The 17,287-nt window shown below is 45.7% G+C and overlaps 2 protein-coding genes across 2 annotated transcripts; both read left to right on the forward strand.

Moving 5' to 3' along the window:
• Positions 1-1,103: 1,103 nt before the first annotated feature.
• LOC131288839 (protein 4.1 homolog) lies at positions 1,104-13,763 on the forward strand. Its single transcript, XM_058318017.1, has 14 exons — positions 1,104-1,244; positions 1,317-1,762; positions 1,833-1,985; positions 2,049-2,407; positions 2,475-2,632; positions 3,185-3,283; positions 3,850-3,937; positions 4,004-4,077; positions 5,086-7,908; positions 9,191-9,415; positions 9,659-9,772; positions 9,924-10,079; positions 10,144-10,254; positions 11,468-13,763. The coding sequence occupies exons 1-14, from the start codon at positions 1,104-1,106 to the stop codon at positions 11,531-11,533; spliced, it is 5,013 nt and encodes a 1,670-aa protein (XP_058174000.1). The 3' UTR covers positions 11,534-13,763.
• A 3,088-nt stretch (positions 13,764-16,851) lies between these two features.
• On the forward strand, positions 16,852-17,263 carry LOC131288477 (uncharacterized). Its single transcript, XM_058317615.1, has one exon. The coding sequence runs from the start codon at positions 16,852-16,854 to the stop codon at positions 17,077-17,079; it is 228 nt and encodes a 75-aa protein (XP_058173598.1). The 3' UTR covers positions 17,080-17,263.
• The last annotated feature ends 24 nt before the right edge of the window (positions 17,264-17,287 follow it).

A 17,287-nucleotide genomic window follows, 5' to 3' on the forward strand; every position in this document is an offset into this window, starting at 1 on the left:
TCGTTCCTTCTATATACCAAGCACTCAACTCATAACCAATAAACCATTTGAGAACATAAACATGGCATCCATTGCACCGTCGTTTAATCTCGTTAAGTGCAGTGTATGGGTTCGAAATTCTATTAAAAATCTATTCAGGCTGGGCTTTCATAGAATGGCAATCCCCAGGATTAGTTCTAATTGACCATTGCCTTCGATCGCCGCATGAACCCCCGGTGGACAATCTCTCGGGTCTCGAAGCCAATAATTGACACGAATCGATTTACATCCCTTTCTCATTAGCATACCCTGTTTGCGAACTCCCGGACGGTCGCCATCGAGAGGTGCCGATAAAGCCACGCGACTAGACGGCAGCCAGTCTGGCCCGAAGTGTGTGAGTGTGTGTCGATGGTTGAACGGTCGGGGCCTGTCTTTTGGAATGCGAGGGTTGTTCTGACATTCATTTTTGCCCCCGTTCTTTTTTTGTCTTTTGCATAATGTTCACATGGTGGGAAATATGTTAACCTAAACGCACAAATACTACCTACATACAGACGCATAAAACCGGCTGGTGGAAAACGTTCATGAAATGTAGATCTTATCTTCGGCAAGTGTTGCTCATCAACCACCAGCACCAGGCTGTGTAATGATGACGACAGTGTGTCGAGACAGCACGGCCACTGCTCGTACTCCCTGTGAGCCCATTCTGCAAAACAACACATTACAATGGAATTCCCCTTGGACCGTACCCCCGAGTGGTGACTCCCATCGGATGACAAGAAACCGGGAGGGAGGGAGTGAGGGAACATTGTGTGTCTCGCGTATCGCCGCCACGATAATGGATGCAATTAGGTTCCGTTTTCTTATACCCCCCGGTACTAACGTGATATTTTTTCCTTTTCTTTCCTCCTTCCGTTTTACAGCTCCGTTGCCGGAAGTTCGTTTCCAGTTTCGCGTCCGTTAGGAGGTAACACACATATACGGCCACACACGCTGACCGAGTGACCGAGTAAACATCGTCGTAGTGTCGTCGGTAGCGGTAGGAAGTAGGAAGAGCTTCTTCGGAACCAGTAGATCGGAATCCAGCAAAAAAGCGTGTCCGACAACAGGAGTAAATCCACGCCATGCCAGGAGAGTCGGCCAAGGCGGCGGAAGCGGCCGCCGCAACCACACCCACCACACCGAAGAAGAAGCCCTCCAACACGAAGGCGGCCCTCGCCAAGGTGACACTGCTCGATGGGTCGATCCTGGAGGTGACCATCGATGTAAGTATTTTGTGCAAGGTTTTTTTTGTTATGAATCCTGGCCTGACGATATTTTCTTTCCTCTGATTTCAGCGAAAATGTCGTGGCCGGGACCTGCTAAACTCGGTCTGCGCCGGGTTGAACATCCTCGAGAAGGACTACTTTGGGCTGACGTATCACACAGCGAACGATCCGCGCACCTGGCTCGACCTGGAGCGGCCCGTTACGAAGTTCTTCCGCTCCGACCCGTGGGATCTGTCGTTCGAGGTGAAGTTCTATCCACCCGAGCCGGCCCAGCTGCAGGAGGACATCACGCGGTACCACCTGTGTCTGCAGGTGCGCAACGATATTCTCGAGGGTCGGCTGCCCTGCTCGTTCGTGACACATGCCCTGCTCGGCTCGTACCTGGTGCAGTCGGAGCTGGGTGATTACGATCCGGCGGAGATGAAGGACCGAGCCTACCTGAAGGACTTTAAGATTGCACCGAATCAGACGCCCGAACTGTTGGATAAGGTTATCGATCTTCACAAGACCCACAAGTACGTTTTGTTTTTAAATCGGAGATGCAAGAAAGAGCACTTTTGTTATCTGTTTATTTTTTATTATCAGGAGTCAAACACCGGCAGAGGCGGAACTACACTATCTGGAAAATGCGAAAAAGCTTGCCATGTACGGCGTAGATCTGCATCCGGCGAAAGATTCCGAAGGGGTGGACATCATGCTCGGTGTGTGCGCGTCCGGTTTGCTCGTGTACAGAGACAAGTATGTAACTGTAAAGTTTTCCCCCAGAGACAAGCAATTTAACTATCTACTTCCTCTATCCAGACTTCGCATCAATCGGTTCGCATGGCCAAAAATCTTGAAGATATCGTACAAGCGCAACAATTTCTACATCAAAATCCGACCGGGTGAGTTCGAGCAGTACGAGTCGACGATCGGGTTCAAGCTGGAGAATCACCGGGCGGCCAAGAAGCTCTGGAAGGCGTGCGTCGAACATCACACCTTCTTCCGCCTGATGACACCGGAACCGCAGCAAAAGTCGGGTCTGTTCCCGCGCCTCGGCTCGAAGTATCGCTACTCCGGTCGCACACACTACGAGACGCGCAAAACGCCCGTCGAGCGTCCCGCGCCCGACTTCAAGCGCAGTCTGACCGGCAAGCGGCTCTCGAGTCGTAGTATGGATGGTGAGTTGGGAGAAGAGATTGAAACCATTTGTGCCATTTATTGATACTGAATTTTCTGTTTTTAAAGCTCTGGCACAACAAGAAAAGGAACGTGCCGCAGCCAAGGATCCAAACAAGGATGCCAACAAACGTCACACGATGTCCCATCCACCGGACCACATTCCGGACCTGGACTCTCCGACGCGCGGCTCCCGCAGCCCAATCAAGAAGGACAAGAAGGAACGCGTGAGTATTTCCGAGAGCAAGTTCCTTCTTTCCCTCCAAACACTAAACCCCTGTGAACCTTATCCTGAAATAGTTAATATATCGCGCGCGATCACCTAATGAAGTTTCGTTGTATCGTTACACTACTCTGCCACACGACATCTCTCTTTCCCTCGTCTCTGTATCTCTTTCTCCAATGGCTCGTTTTTATTACTGCCCGTCCCCCTTTCCCCCTTCCGAACCCAATGACACACCTGTAGAACTTGTTGCATTGTTTGGATGTTTACTGCAAAATTTAGAACAAACTCCCCACTCACTCTACGTTCGTATAGAATCGATTCACATCTCCAACCCCCTGTTCTCACCTCTCGTTCATTGTGCTGAAGAAGTAATCGCGAGTTAACTTCACACAAAACTCTTTACGTTGCTCTTACTTATCGTTTCGTCCGTCACATACGAGGTATAACAACAAAGCCACTAACATACTACCTACTTGTCTGTATCTATTTGTATTATATAACGGTGGAAACAATTTCACCGTCGAATGAATTAAACCGGAACACGCGGGTATAGTTGAAGCGCGAGTCCAGCACCGGCACGGCGTCCGCTTCATCGCAGAGTTCCCTCGAGGGCGAGTACGAAACCAACTCGCCGAACGTTGTCCCGGCACAGGTTAATAGCAACAAACTCTGTCCGCTCCGTTTTCGTTTCCTTTCGAATATCTAGTTTCCTAGTTCCGTTTGGTTTTTCTTTTGTTCTCTAAAGGTATTCCAAACTTGCCTTCCGCATTTAAATTAGTTTGTTTTGTTTCCTTGTTTGTGATATTTAATCTCAGTGAAAGATTTGAGCAGAATGAAAATGTTATTGGTTTCAATTTAATTTTTGAAATTATGTAAGGTTATTTTACGACAGAATAACGGAATTGTTGTTTTATAAAACGATACAATTTCGGTCAAATTTGTATTAACTGATCAGTCCTTTGGTATTGTTATTTCTGCTTACTTGCTGTTAAGTATTACTAGTCAGTTTTGTTATACTCTGCTTGTAGTGTAGAGTGCTTTATACACATATTGCACAATTTCACCGTTTTTTTCTGCATAGTTTGCTAATTTAGTCCACAGCATCATTGTCACTCTTGCATGTTTTCGTTCAGTACAATTTTCTATTCCATTTTATATGATTGTTTATTACTTTCCAATATTGATTGGTACCCGTTTCTTCATACACACACTTTACAGAAACCGGCCGGAGGGGTTGCAGTGCTGCCAGTGGTCGGCAAGAAAGACAAACCGGAACAGACTCCTCAGAAAGATGAAGCGCTTAATGGTAGATATAGAAAGAACCGTTTAAAAACGGGACCCTTTAAGGCTAATCTCTTACATTTATTTTTAGGTAACAATGGACAAGCGGCGGATCCGTTGAATTCATCCGCGGAAGAAACTACTTCGCCATCCGGTAAACGTAGGGTAAGTGTCGGATGTTTGCTTTAACAGTTTCCACCACCTTTTTCGAAATTCAGAGCACATTGAAATTCAATCGTTATACAACACCGTAAAACATCTTGCGATTTTGTTCCCCGTTAGAACGATTTTACTCCGTTTGTTAGTAGCATTTTGATCGTCAATTTTCAACATAACTAGTGTCCCTTTTTGACATTTTTTTCGATCCAACTATGCGCTAAAACTCACTTACCGTAGATTTGATTGCCAGTAATGTTGTTGCCAATTTCTCCCTTACGTAAACATTCTCCTATTGTTCTGGTTGAAAGTGAAATGGCACAACTGTTGCGTTAAAGTGTATTTCTCGTCGTCGTGGATCCTGTTACTTCGTGTATGTGTGGAATGTTGTCCGGTAATAATTTTCGTATTTCTTCGCTCCTTTGAGTTTCGTGTTTAAGGTAGAGTTTTATCTCTTTTTAATAAGTTTTCTTGCATTTTTCTGTTCTGTTCTTGACCAACAGTTTGTAGATTTACCATGTTTTCCCCTCGACGAAACCTACTCTTATACTTCCTAAAATCAAACGCTGTTTTACTCGTATGTGCTAGGACAGAAAATGCCTCCCAAATTCATACACATACCGAATGAAGAAAGTCGCAAATAAGATTTTCATAAAGTGATTTAAATGTTTCCATATGGAAAGAGTAGCACATTGATTGATATTATTTTTTGTTTATTCTATTTCCTCCCTTATTTCGTTTTTCTCCTTTTTCCTCCAATGTTTCCTTAATGACCCACATGATCCTCGTTCACGTTTGTGTTTTCCTCGACACACCTTCGATCCGAACGACACCCTACCGGACCCTACGACGTTGCTTGTACATTTGTTGCGTTTGCCTACGTACGAACGGTGTGCGTATGTCCATCCTGTGCTCGTTCATTGCGACAACCATCACCACCACCACCCGCCCGTCCACATCCATGTTTTGTTTGTATGTGTGTATATGTGTGTGCGTCCGTCCGTCCGTCGGTTGTAGGGATTCCTGTTTTCGTCCGGTCGCAAGTCGCCAAAGGATAAGAAAACTCCAGGCAGTGGACAGCAAGACCCAGCCGCCGCTAAGGTGATGGCCGCCGCAAACGGTGATGGTAGTAGCAATGGCAAGAAGGAACAGGTCCCAGTTCAGCAGCAGCAGCAAACGACACCGGAAAAACCGGGCTTCACCAAGCCGTACGAATACTCGGAGAGCGAGCAGGATCCGGCCGCACACAAGAAGAACGTTAAAACCCGGGGCTTCCGATACGACGAGGCGGCACCATTGCGTGGTGCCGCGAACGACGAGCACGAGCCGCAGCTGAGTCCGAACTCGCAGAGTCGCCGTGCGACCGGATTGGCTTTCAATTACGCACCGGGCGAAGATCAGAAGGTGCGCGAATCGGTTGAGAAGCGCAAGACGCCTGGCTCACCGTTAGTTGGGGCTGGTGGCGCCACCAAGCCGACGTCCGATCAGCTGTCCCCGAAATCGGCCGCCCGTGGTCTGCCTGGGGAGACGGACGCCGAAAAGGGTGTGCGTACGAGCGCAAGATCGTATTCGCCGAACAAGGGCCGTACGCCGGTGGATCCTTTGGCATCCGGGGCCGGAACGTTCCGTCCACTGGATGACACCAGTACCGCGTTCATTCAAGGGGAACAGAGCGGGGCCGCTGCCGCTGCCGCTGCAGCAGCTGCTGCCGCCGCCGCAGAGCCGGCGAAGAAGAAGGTAAAGATCATGGTGATCATTTCGAAGTTCGATCCCAAAACGAAGAAGGTCGACACGGCGCAGGGTGTGGTGGAGCATTCGACCGGTGTGCTGGACACCAAGACCGGTCAGATCGAGAGCAAGTATGGGCTGATCGATCCGAAGGCGGGCACCGTGGTGAACTTTAATGCTCGCACGGGCCAGAACGAAACGTTCCAGGGTCAGACGGATGCAAAGACGGGCCAGCTGCACGTCGTTGGCGGTGTGGTAGATCCTGCCACTGGTAAGGCCGACGAAAGTCTCGGCCAGGCCATCACCGTTGTACCCGACGATGATACGGTGGTCGAGATCACCACTATTACCTCGAAGGTGGACCCAACGACGGGCAAACTGGACACCACCAATGGTGAAATCGAGAAGAGCCGAGCTATTCTGAATCACCGCACCGGAGTCCTGAGCACCAAGTACGGTGATATTAACCCACGCACCGGAGAGCTACGCTCGATCGATCCGAAGACAGGTCGTCCGTCGCCGGCGGCATCAGCCGTACGCCCGGTTACGGTGGACCGTGCTAACGGACAGATCACGATCGTCGGTGTGATGGATCCGAAGACGAATAAGGTTGATAATGGACAGGCGCACTTGCTGGCCATTGGAAACCAGGTCGATCCGGTGGTGGAGGTCACCTCCGTACTGGGCAAGCTGGACAAGAAGGGCATCGTTGACCCGAAGACGGTCGTCATCGATAAGAGCACCGGCCAGCTGGACACGAAGGACGGCAAGATCAACACCAAGTTCGGACAGCTCGACCTGGTCAAGCAAACGATCACGTTCGTTGACCCGAAGACGGGCAAGACGGAGACCAAGGAGATCAAGGTCGACCCGGTCACCGGACAGGTGATGCTGAAGGGCGGTCAGGTCAATCCGAAGACGGGCAAGGTGGACAAGGACTACGGTCGTATCGTATCGATCCGCATCGTGCACAGCCGGATCGATCCGGTAACGGGCAAACACGTCCCGGCGACTACGGTCGACGACAAGGACATCCGTGTGGATGCGAAGACGAACCAGGTGTGGATACCGGACGGTGGCAAGGATCCGCGAACGGGTGAAACGATCTACACCTCGAGTCAAGTCGATCCGCGCACCGGTTTTGTCATTACACTGTACGGTTATCTCAACCCGAAGACGAACGAAATCGAACGACAGTCGAAACTGGATCCGAACTTAACGAAGGTCGATCCGTCATCGGGGCAGGTTTACGCCGCGACCGGCCAACTGGACGAACGCACCGGTGAGCCACTGTTCGCGGCCACGCAGATCAACGACGAAACTGGCGAGATGTACACGAAGGTTGGCCGAGTCGATCCGAAGACGGGTCGTCTAGTGATAATCCGTATTTTCATCATCACAAAGAAGGACGAACGGGGCCGTCCGGAGGAGGTGGACGTTACGACGGTCGACATGGATCCGGAGACCGGTCACATCCGGAACGTTGCCCCAAAGACACTCTACCTGTACAAGATGCGCGATCCGATCACGGGCGAAACGTACAACGTCGATCCGAACGATCCACGTGTCGCCGGTGCACGTACCACCGTCACACAGACGATGACCCTGAGTGGTGAGATCGATCCCGTCACCGGTCGCATCAAGTCCGAGTGGGGTCACATCGATCCGAACACGGGCGACATCGATCCGGCAACGGCTATCAAAGACCCGGTCACCGGCAAGCTGATCCTCAACTACGCCGACATCGAGCCGAGCCACTTCGGCAAGAACGTAACCGTCACCAAGGAGACGGTACCGATCACACGCGAACAGTTCTACGAGGGCATCAAGCACATGGGCAAGACGGCGACCCGACGTGACTCGGAGAGCTCCGATGACGACATGACTGCCCAGTACGGTAGCGAAACCATCAAGGAGATCCACTCGGGCGCGGCCGCCGGCCAGGCGGGCAAATTCAGTTCCACCACGGCGGCCACGACGACGCCAACCGTCGTTAAGACCACCACCAAGCAGGTGATCACGAAGAACGAGGACGGCGTCACGCACAACGTCGAGGAGGAGGTGCAGAATTTGGGCACCGGCCAGATTGTATACTCCACGCAGGAGCACAAGGTAGTGTACCCTCTTCATAAAGCGCACTACTTCTCATGTCCGCCGAGTTTGGTGGCGCATGCAGCAAAAACAGCAAACAAAAAACAAACAAACCGCCGTTACACGCAAGCCACATATTAACCACTTACATATTATTTTCTATGTTTTAGTATGTTTTGTTGTGTTGTTTCTTCTGTTTTCTTACTTCTCCTGGGATATTTTTTGGGTTTAATTTAGTACAATCGGTTTAGAACCAACTTGTTCTTTTATTTTTTTTAGTTGGGTTCCTAACATAAGTTGCTTTCTTGTTGAGCTTTCCTTCATCTGCTTCTCTATTTTGCTGTCGTTCTACTGTTGGCTGCTTCTGCTACGCTTTATTGTTCGGCTGTAAATACGTTGTTTGAATTCAACTGCATGTCGCTGCGTTTTTCTTCTCCCTGGTTGATAATATTTTCATAATTTTCTACACACACATTGATAGTATTGTGCATGGTATTATTATTATCGTCGTTTTCCTTCGTATTTTTTAAATATTGTTGTAATGGGTTGATTTCTGGTGGAGAATCGGTCGGTTGTCGTAGTTATATGTAGTTTACACATCCTTCGGTTGCATCGTATTGTCTCCTTAGTAGGTGGTAGCTGTTGTTCTAGTACTCGAGGTGTGTTCTAGACGCATTGATATTTTCCTATAGATTAAATCTTCTTGTACTTCATGTACCTAATATAGAATCTTCTAAATTTTTTTAAATTGACACGCTTGTGGTTTAGTAAAGGTTTTATTAACAATTCGTTTAACACGTTGTCTGCCAAGTTGTTTTAGTACAGGATTTCGGTACAATCATTTTTGATAAATTTAGCTTATAAGATTTATTAAACCAACGATTTTAGAATACCAAGCTAAACCTAAGCATCCCAAAGTGTTGGGATTACTTCAGCTTTTATGTTTCATGACGTATTTATGTTTGTGTCAAACAACATTTTAGAACTCATGGCAATTGCAAGTTCACGTAAACCACTTTATCTTAGTGATCTAAACAATTGATTGTGGTTCGACTTTTCGGTTATGGTGAACTCACACGCTGCATACATTTAAGATAACCTACTTCCTTGTGCACGCGGCATGATCAATGCACTCACGCACGATCACTAACCAAGCTGTTTCGTTGAATTTGTTTTAATTTCAAATTGATTTTCTTTAATCCGTTTGTTTCCGTTGCCATTAATGAAATGCGCTTTCGTTCCAATTATGGTCGTTGTGTATGTGTTTCCCACATCCTTCCCGCCACATCACCACCACCATCAGGCCGATGCACCGACCGGCGGTGCCGATGCAGGTAAATTCGTGACGGCCACCGCCGTCACCACGCGTACCGCCACCACCCACGAAGATCTGGGCACGAACGCGAAAACGCAGCAGCTCGAGGAGAAGACGGTGGCCACGACCACCACCCAGCACGGTGAACGGCAGGAGCAGCGAGTCATTACGCAGGAAGTAAAAACAACCGCCACCGTTACGAGTGGCGATCAGGTGAGGAGTTGGGCTTTAGTTTATTTTTTTTTTAATTTCACTGCTCCATTACTTATCTATGTATGTTATTCTTTTTTTATATTATTTTCTTCTTGCATTATCCTGCGTGTTGTGCCTTTCTGATTTACGCATTGCTGCATGGCTCAATCTTTTATTTTTCTGTACTGTTACTCTGTGGATCCAATATCATACTTATTGCACGAAACGAAACACTCTGCTCGATGGCTCCATTGCGTGTCCTAGTACACACGCCGTGACAGTGTCTCGTCGACGAGTTCCGGTGATTCCGGAACACCGATCGATGGCCCGTACGGAGATGAATCGCTATCGGAGGTGATCTACAACAAATCCTACACGGTTTGTATAGCATTTCTTCACTACTATTTTGCATGAGAATGTTTGTTACGATCGTATGTTCCATATGTAAATAAATAATACGAATGTACAGAACTTGGGAAGTGGAACCGAAACTAATCGATCTCTGTCCACCTATCTGCACACTTTTTAGGGAGCTGACAATGTCGCCGGTGCCTCCCAGATACCGGAAGGTCCGAACGTGGAGCACCGTCGGGTGCTGCTGGAGGAGGGCGAAACCACAGCGCATGGTGAAATCGTCTCGTCTCAAACGGTGTCCAGCAAAACGCGAACCGTTGAAACCATTACCGTAAGTCGACGGTTGTTCTTCCTATCACATGTTTTTAATCGAACATTCGTTTCCCAATTTTTAGTACAAAACGGAACGGGACGGTGTGGTGGAGACCCGCGTCGAACAGAAGATCACCATCCAGTCCGACGGCGATCCAATCGATCACGATAAGGCCCTCGCTGAGGCAATCCAGGTAGGGTCTAATGGAGTGGCCAGTTTGCTTTCACCCGCTAGGGGCATTATAACTACTTATCGGCATTTCCAAACACGTCCAAAAGACACAAGCAAAACAAGAACGCACGGCTTCATCTTTCCTTTCCATCCATCCTTCCTTGCTGTTATCCTCTAGCTGAAAGATCGAACATTTTTTTATTAAAGAAACATGCGTTCCGAGTAAAAGTTAGCACCAACTGTTTCAAATCTTCCTGTGCAAATGCTAATCTTAAAACCATTGTATTGATTGTGTCGTTACAAAATCATCCCCTCCGAATTCGCCATCCTCTCCCTATCTTCGATCCGGGCAGGTTGCTTCACTTAAAATAAATATCAACCCGTTCGATCGACGGGAAACCGCCCGAAGGTACCTACTGCGCACCAGCCAAGCACCGCTCGCTCCTTTACGAGGGCCAAGAAGTGACCAGAGCGAGAAGGAGGACGCCCGGAAGTAGATTGATTGTTATAGCGGGCTGTTGATGGGAGATTGGCCAGTGGTCAGAGCTACGCCAGTGCAATCGATGTGGATATGTTGATGACGGTTGAGTAATGCCCCGTGTTGTTTGCGCGAGTGTTTTGCCATACGAAGATCGTTTCGTAACTGCTCCCCGTTTGAGTGTGCTAGACTGGAATGCCCTAAACAAGCCAACATGGACACACAGACACTCTCACAAACACTATCGTTATTAGCAGTGTTAAAGCCATTGAGTCCTATAGCGAAAAAAATCACAGTTCAGTCTGAAGATTCGCCTTCGCTTGGACTGCAAGGAATTCTTCATCCATTCCCATCGATCGATCACACTTTTGAATTTTATTTTCATCCGTTCTATCGCGCATTGCTTCCGAGTGAATCATCGGAGTGTTTTTTTTTTTGCGCCTATATCTGAGTCGGTAGTTGTAGCCCTTACCGGAAGCTGTTCGCTTTTCGGATGAATAACTGGAACGCAATGTTTTACAACCTCGCGATCATTCTACATCCTAACCACAATTTCTACCAATGCACAACGCGCGTTATATTAGCCTAGTTTTGCTTCGATTCCTTCCGCCCCTCCTCTAGTGGCTAATTCTTCCCCCGCACTTCCCGGTTGATCGTTCGCGCACGTTGTTGCTTTGTGCGTTGTACTAAAATGCGTTGTACTAAACCAACTGATCGATTTTATATTCCTTTTATCTTCCCCCCGTCAATTTCACAGGAAGCGACCGCCATGAACCCGGACATGACGGTGGAAAAGATCGAGATCCAACAGCAAACGCAGTAACCGGTTTAGGTATGAGAAAAACGCCACACGGACGAGGGCCATATTCGAGAACACGCCACACAGTGTTACGGCAGAATATCGTCGTACATTCGGGGTGGGTTAGATACACCGGGGGAGCAGATGACAATTTCGATGATAAGAAAACGAAAACGAGTGTGTGTTTGTGTGATGCCATCATCATGTGCCTCCTCGCGCGAGGCATATCGAGTTGTGGATTGGCGAGAGCAGTTTTCTGACACTCCTTTTGCTTGCGATCTTATGCGTGTAGTGTGTATCTTCGCTTACACCGCGTTGTTTCCGTGCTTTGCAGCAGAAGAAAAAACAATCGACGATGAAAAGGACCGAGGGAGTCTATAACATTACAATTTAATGCAAGTAAGAATAAAAAGTGCAAATCGTTAGAAACATTAGGGTCGTTGACAGCGGGAAGCGAAAGAGATAGATAGTCGGGCGAGCGAGAAAAAGAAAAAAGGAAAGATTTTTATTCATATATTTATTTATTGCTTAAAGCGGGCGGTGAACATTCGGAAGTGCACGCGTGAAGTGCATCTAAGAAATGCTAAATGTGAAACGGAAACAAATGAAAGAAAACATATATACACCACATACATATACACAAAATACTACAAGCAAACAATCAAATTCGCTTTACGAAAATCACCAATGCTTGACGAGAGAAATGCAGTGAACAGTGGACAAGCAACAAACAGCTAAAACTATATCTAAAGCACCATAAACGGAAGGTTAAAAAGAAGAATCTTTGATGTTAAGGAGTACATTAGGGGGTTTTTCAGGGCATACAAACAAGTAAGAGTTAAAATTACAACAGTTTGCATTTGCTAAGAAACGAGCCGAAATGATTATTTACAGTTGTTGTCGTTGTGTCTTGTGGAAGTAACAATTTAAAACAACACACGCTTGTAAGAGCAAAAAGAGAACACACAAGGGGAAGTGAAACAAGAAAGGAGTAATGAAAAGAAAGCTTACTTTAGAATGAGTAATCAGTTTGTTATGCTGAAAAACAAGAGCCCAACCAAGCATAGATATTTATACACGATTGGATCGAATTAAAGTAATCTACTGCAAAATGTGCTTTACTTGTATTTGTTTTTAGTTTAACTACTTCTGTTCAAGTATTCTTTGCGAATAAAAATAAATGAGAAGCAACTTTTGATGAAAATTTATTGGATTAACACATTTAAAGTAGGCTGCGAATTGTTCGTCACGTGAGAAGGAATGGATGCAAACCAAATACACCCAACAGTGTTCAATTCGACCGAGATCCGGTCGGTGTGCAAAAAGAAAAAAAAAGTCCAGAGTCATAATTGGTTGAAGCCGTACCGAAGTGTGGAGCCATTAATAGTTCAGAGAGGTGGAAGTGAAATTTACAAAATTTATTCATCGTTGCTTATTTAAAACGACCGTTAGGGTAACGAGGGGGTGACATTTTACAACTCTTACATGTGTGACAGAAGATAAACAATCGTTGCCTTATTTCAACTGATTGATCATCTTTACAAACCTCATATCCTGGAAGGTAATAGCTTACCGTTTGCTGCACTTTTCTTTCTATCTCGCGATTAAACTAGTTTGCAAACTATGCTTACATTTCATGAACTTTTGTTGTCGTACGTTTTCGTCGTTTTCGCTTCTGTTTGACATTAACATTCCATAACATCTTGCGTAGTAAAATGAAGTAAAGATTGTTAGGGCCGTTTCAATTGATCTGCATTCTATCTGCCACATTCAAACTCAGTTTTCTACTCCTAGTAATGTTAAGTTTTTACCTTGCTTGAGTAAACGTAGATCCGCCGCCGATAGTGAATGATGGTGTATTTTTGTTTAGCATTGGGCATGCATTTTCACAAGTGCATTAGGTTTAGAAAGAAGTCCGCAAATAGGGCAGGCAATCATACCCCTAGAGAGAGGGTGTGCAATAGTAAGAAGATAAAACCCCCGCTACATTCTTTATCAATCGTCGTAAGCATTTGGCGTTGTTCCGCGAAGCGGACTTCGATGTTCCAAGACGGACGGAAACGAACGGTTTCAGATGAAGGAAGCGAATACACATCACTATAGAAGCGTTCGTGGAGCAGTATCGAGTGGCTTGTGTTGTAATGTAATTTCTGTTTGTTTTAGTTTGTTATTTTTAATTTAATTAAGTTGCGTACATTGTCAAATGGCTTCTGCTTATTTTTTTTATAATTTACGGAAATATATTAAAGATTTGTTAAGTATAATTTTTTGTGTAAGCGCTCTATGCAAACTACTTTTCGTTCTAAAGCAAATGTGTTTCCTGCGAGGGTCAAAATTAAGGGGCACATTTCTACTGTCGTTTATCCCCAACTAACTATGCCAATTTTGACTAAGACAAACCGACTCTTTCCTATACATTTTGCTAGCGGTCCAGCAGTAAAAGTAAAAAAAAAGAAAAAAGTAAAGTTCAACACAAATGGGTAATCATATGTAGCATCCAAGCGTCTTTTTACGCAATTTATCAGAACGGTGGAGGACAAATGAGCGAGGCTGTGTCTAATTGCTAGCTAGGCATCCACGATTTACCAACCGTCTTTTGGTTCACAAAAGAGTAGGAAAAGGAAAGATCCTATACTAACACGTTAACCGATATCGGCATATATTCTCATGTAGTCACATTTCAACTTCAACCCTTCGATAAAGATCTTGCATTTTACATCAAAAATCAAATCTAACGCGTGATGTTTTTGGGTAGAGCGGAAGTTGGTTGAAGGAAGATCCTGCTTGAGACAATGATGCACCAAACAGGATGGCAGGTAAACTAATCACACGATTGCAATCGTCTAACGGCTTGAGCTCTCCGTGTTTGTGTGTTCCAAATGAAAGGTGCTTTGCCTGGCTTGGGCTGGAAGTTGGAAATGCTCGTGATGTGTGGAACGCTTAAATTTGGGACAGTCCGAATAGAAGTATATCGGAGGCAAGTAACAATCGCAATCAAATGTTAAGAATTCTAAGATAAAATAAAAGGTGAGACACGCGAGAAAAACATCTGATTCTGAAATAATAATAAAAACGCCACGTGATTAACAGCAAGCTTAAGTGTAACGAAACCAATTTTGATGTTTTAAATTATTAACACAATTTTACTTTTCGTTTTACGGTGTTACTTTTGTTACATTGCAAAATATTTTAAACCATACAACCGTCATATCATAGAAAGAAAATGTGCCTTCTCATAATGCAATCTATTTTTAGCTTACAAGAGATTAAAAAGCGTAAAACCTTTCCCACATCAGTGAAGCTAATCAATCTTGTGATTGCAATGAAAAACTGGAACATAACTCGCAAAACAAGAACCCGGAGTACTTCCGGCACTTCGTTACCATTCGTGCGCAATTATTTGCGCAGTTACCCGGCTTCAAATGTGGGTCATTTCGCATTACGATGGCGCTACACTACGTCACAGTGCGCATTGCAAACCTATTGTGAACGTAATGTAACGCGATTAAGCGTTTGTTACTGGAAACAAATTCTTATCAGGAAGATTGCCTAGATGTACTAACGTTCCCTAGGGACTGGTTAGTTGTACTTGGATGAATCTCATTGAAATCGAATCCAGTTCGCGTGGATGCTGATGCACCTGCTGGTGCAATCGCACGCTTCCAAGTCAATTATCATCGGGTGACCTTAAGGGAGACGATCGGGTTGGTCTCCCCCTCTCCAGATGTCGTCTTGTGCGTGGTCAGGACCGTTGGGGGGCCCGGCGGGAGCGACACACGTTGCGGCGTTGGCCCACGTCACTGCTGCCGCAACTTTGTAACCAATCGAGCCCGTAAAGAGAATGCACTGCGCGTCATCCCGGTTGCACTCCCCTAACACGTGGTAACAGAAGATAAACGAAGCATGTCAGTTGACACTCGAGCGCTTCGCGGGAGGTGGGAGAGGTATTGTACGGGAGAGGACTACGGTCTCGTACAATCAATGGATCATATAACCAGACGGCTGCGGGTTGCGTGATCGTGAAATGTGGCGTGATCTTGAAACTGGTCAAGAACACGAAGTGTGTAACAGTTAACAGGAACTCTAGAAAGAACTAGAAAGGGAAGACCCTAGACTAGAGAAAGGAAAACTTTTCCTGTTGATACCGGAACTAAGCAAAAAAGGTCGTAGCTTTTACTCATCCAAAAGAAAAAGAGTGGATAATTTGGAGTGGATAAAAAGGAAAACTTTTCCTGTTGATACCGGAACTAAGCAAAAAAGGTCGTAGCTTTTACTCATCCAAAAGAAAAAGAGTGGATAATTTGGAGAATTATATGCAACTTTATGATTCGAAAAGATGTAAGTTTTGTAGTTTTAGAAATGTAACCTTCTAACAAGAATTCAATTTTTATATTCTCTTACTATTTCTAGTTCTTTCTAACTGTAGTTTATAAGCTTTTATTTTCATATCCGGTAAATTGTTTAGGTTATTACTAGAAGATAGTTCTTCTGGGAAAAGCCTTTACAGTAAACCTATCGTAGAATTCAAATAAACACGTCCATCAAGCATTGTTTTGGTTCGATTTAAGAGGAAGAAGAGTAAACGTAACGCCAACGGTAGGGTAAAACGTATCGACGTGTGTTTAGCTGAATTATGCAATTTCAAAATTTATCAAACGCTTATATCACATCCATTGAAAATTCATCGCCGAGGGAAAAATCTTGGTTTGAGTAACATTTTAAGAATTAAATTATTATTTTTGTATTTTATGGTAATAGAAACAAATTATGATAATTGATGTCTGACCATGTTTGGGGATAGTTTTTTAATGGACTATGTGGATTTAGGACAATATGAAGTGCATATTGCCTCACCTTACCCTACTTGCATGTTGGTGCTATGTTTTGCTGTCATAATGCTTTAAATGGTCCAACCTGAAAAGCATAGCATCATTCAAACAACCTTAGTCGCGATAAGATCCACTACCACAAGCAGCACATCAAAGTGTATAAATTAAATTGACTCCCCACCAGCTGGAATCAGTTGATCAAACTCCGTCTGATCGAGTGGAACGTAAACGAGCTACCTTCCGTTCAAACTCCTCCCGTGACTCCAGTGAAGTTGCGAAAGTAACACTCCCCTATCGACATCTAGTGCCTACATGTTGCGATTGTTGAATTGCATAGTAACCGACCGGTGGTTGTTGTGTGTCGTTTGATTGCCTACCTTGTGCGGGCAATCCTGTGCGTGTATAGCGAGCCGAGCAGCAATAACAGTCGACAGGCTGGCGAAAACGCAGTTCAGTCGAGCTGCTGGCAAACGGTGTCACCAGTTCTCACCCTCGTCTGGCCAATTGAAAGGAATGCCCTTTAACTGCAGTCGCGATTGTGTGGGTATTCGATACCGCATCAACTCGCTGCACCAAACCTGGAAGTGGCTGCACCAGACCATCGCCCTGCACGAGTACCTGATTTCCATGAGCGCAGCTGACACGAATAACACCAAGCAGCCGCACTCCTCCGCTCAGCCACAGCAGGGAAACAGCTTCTTCGGCATCGGACAGCAAAACAACATCTGCGTTGCCTGCTAAGAAGGACAAAGAAAGCGTAAAGGAAGAGTGCAAAAGTGTATCCTTACGACGTACGTTTTCCCAGTGTGTGGTGCTTAGGAAACATAAGGCAGCAAAAGTAATTTAGTGCAATAAAATTCCTGTTCCTCGTTTGTGCCTTAAACGAGCAGTGCATTATTAGTTGTAGCAACATCAGTAAACTCTAGTCAGCAGACGAACACGTCATCGT

Source organism: Anopheles ziemanni, chromosome 3 (genome assembly GCF_943734765.1).
Source record: "Anopheles ziemanni chromosome 3, idAnoZiCoDA_A2_x.2, whole genome shotgun sequence".
Taxonomy (NCBI): Eukaryota; Metazoa; Arthropoda; class Insecta; order Diptera; family Culicidae; genus Anopheles; species Anopheles ziemanni.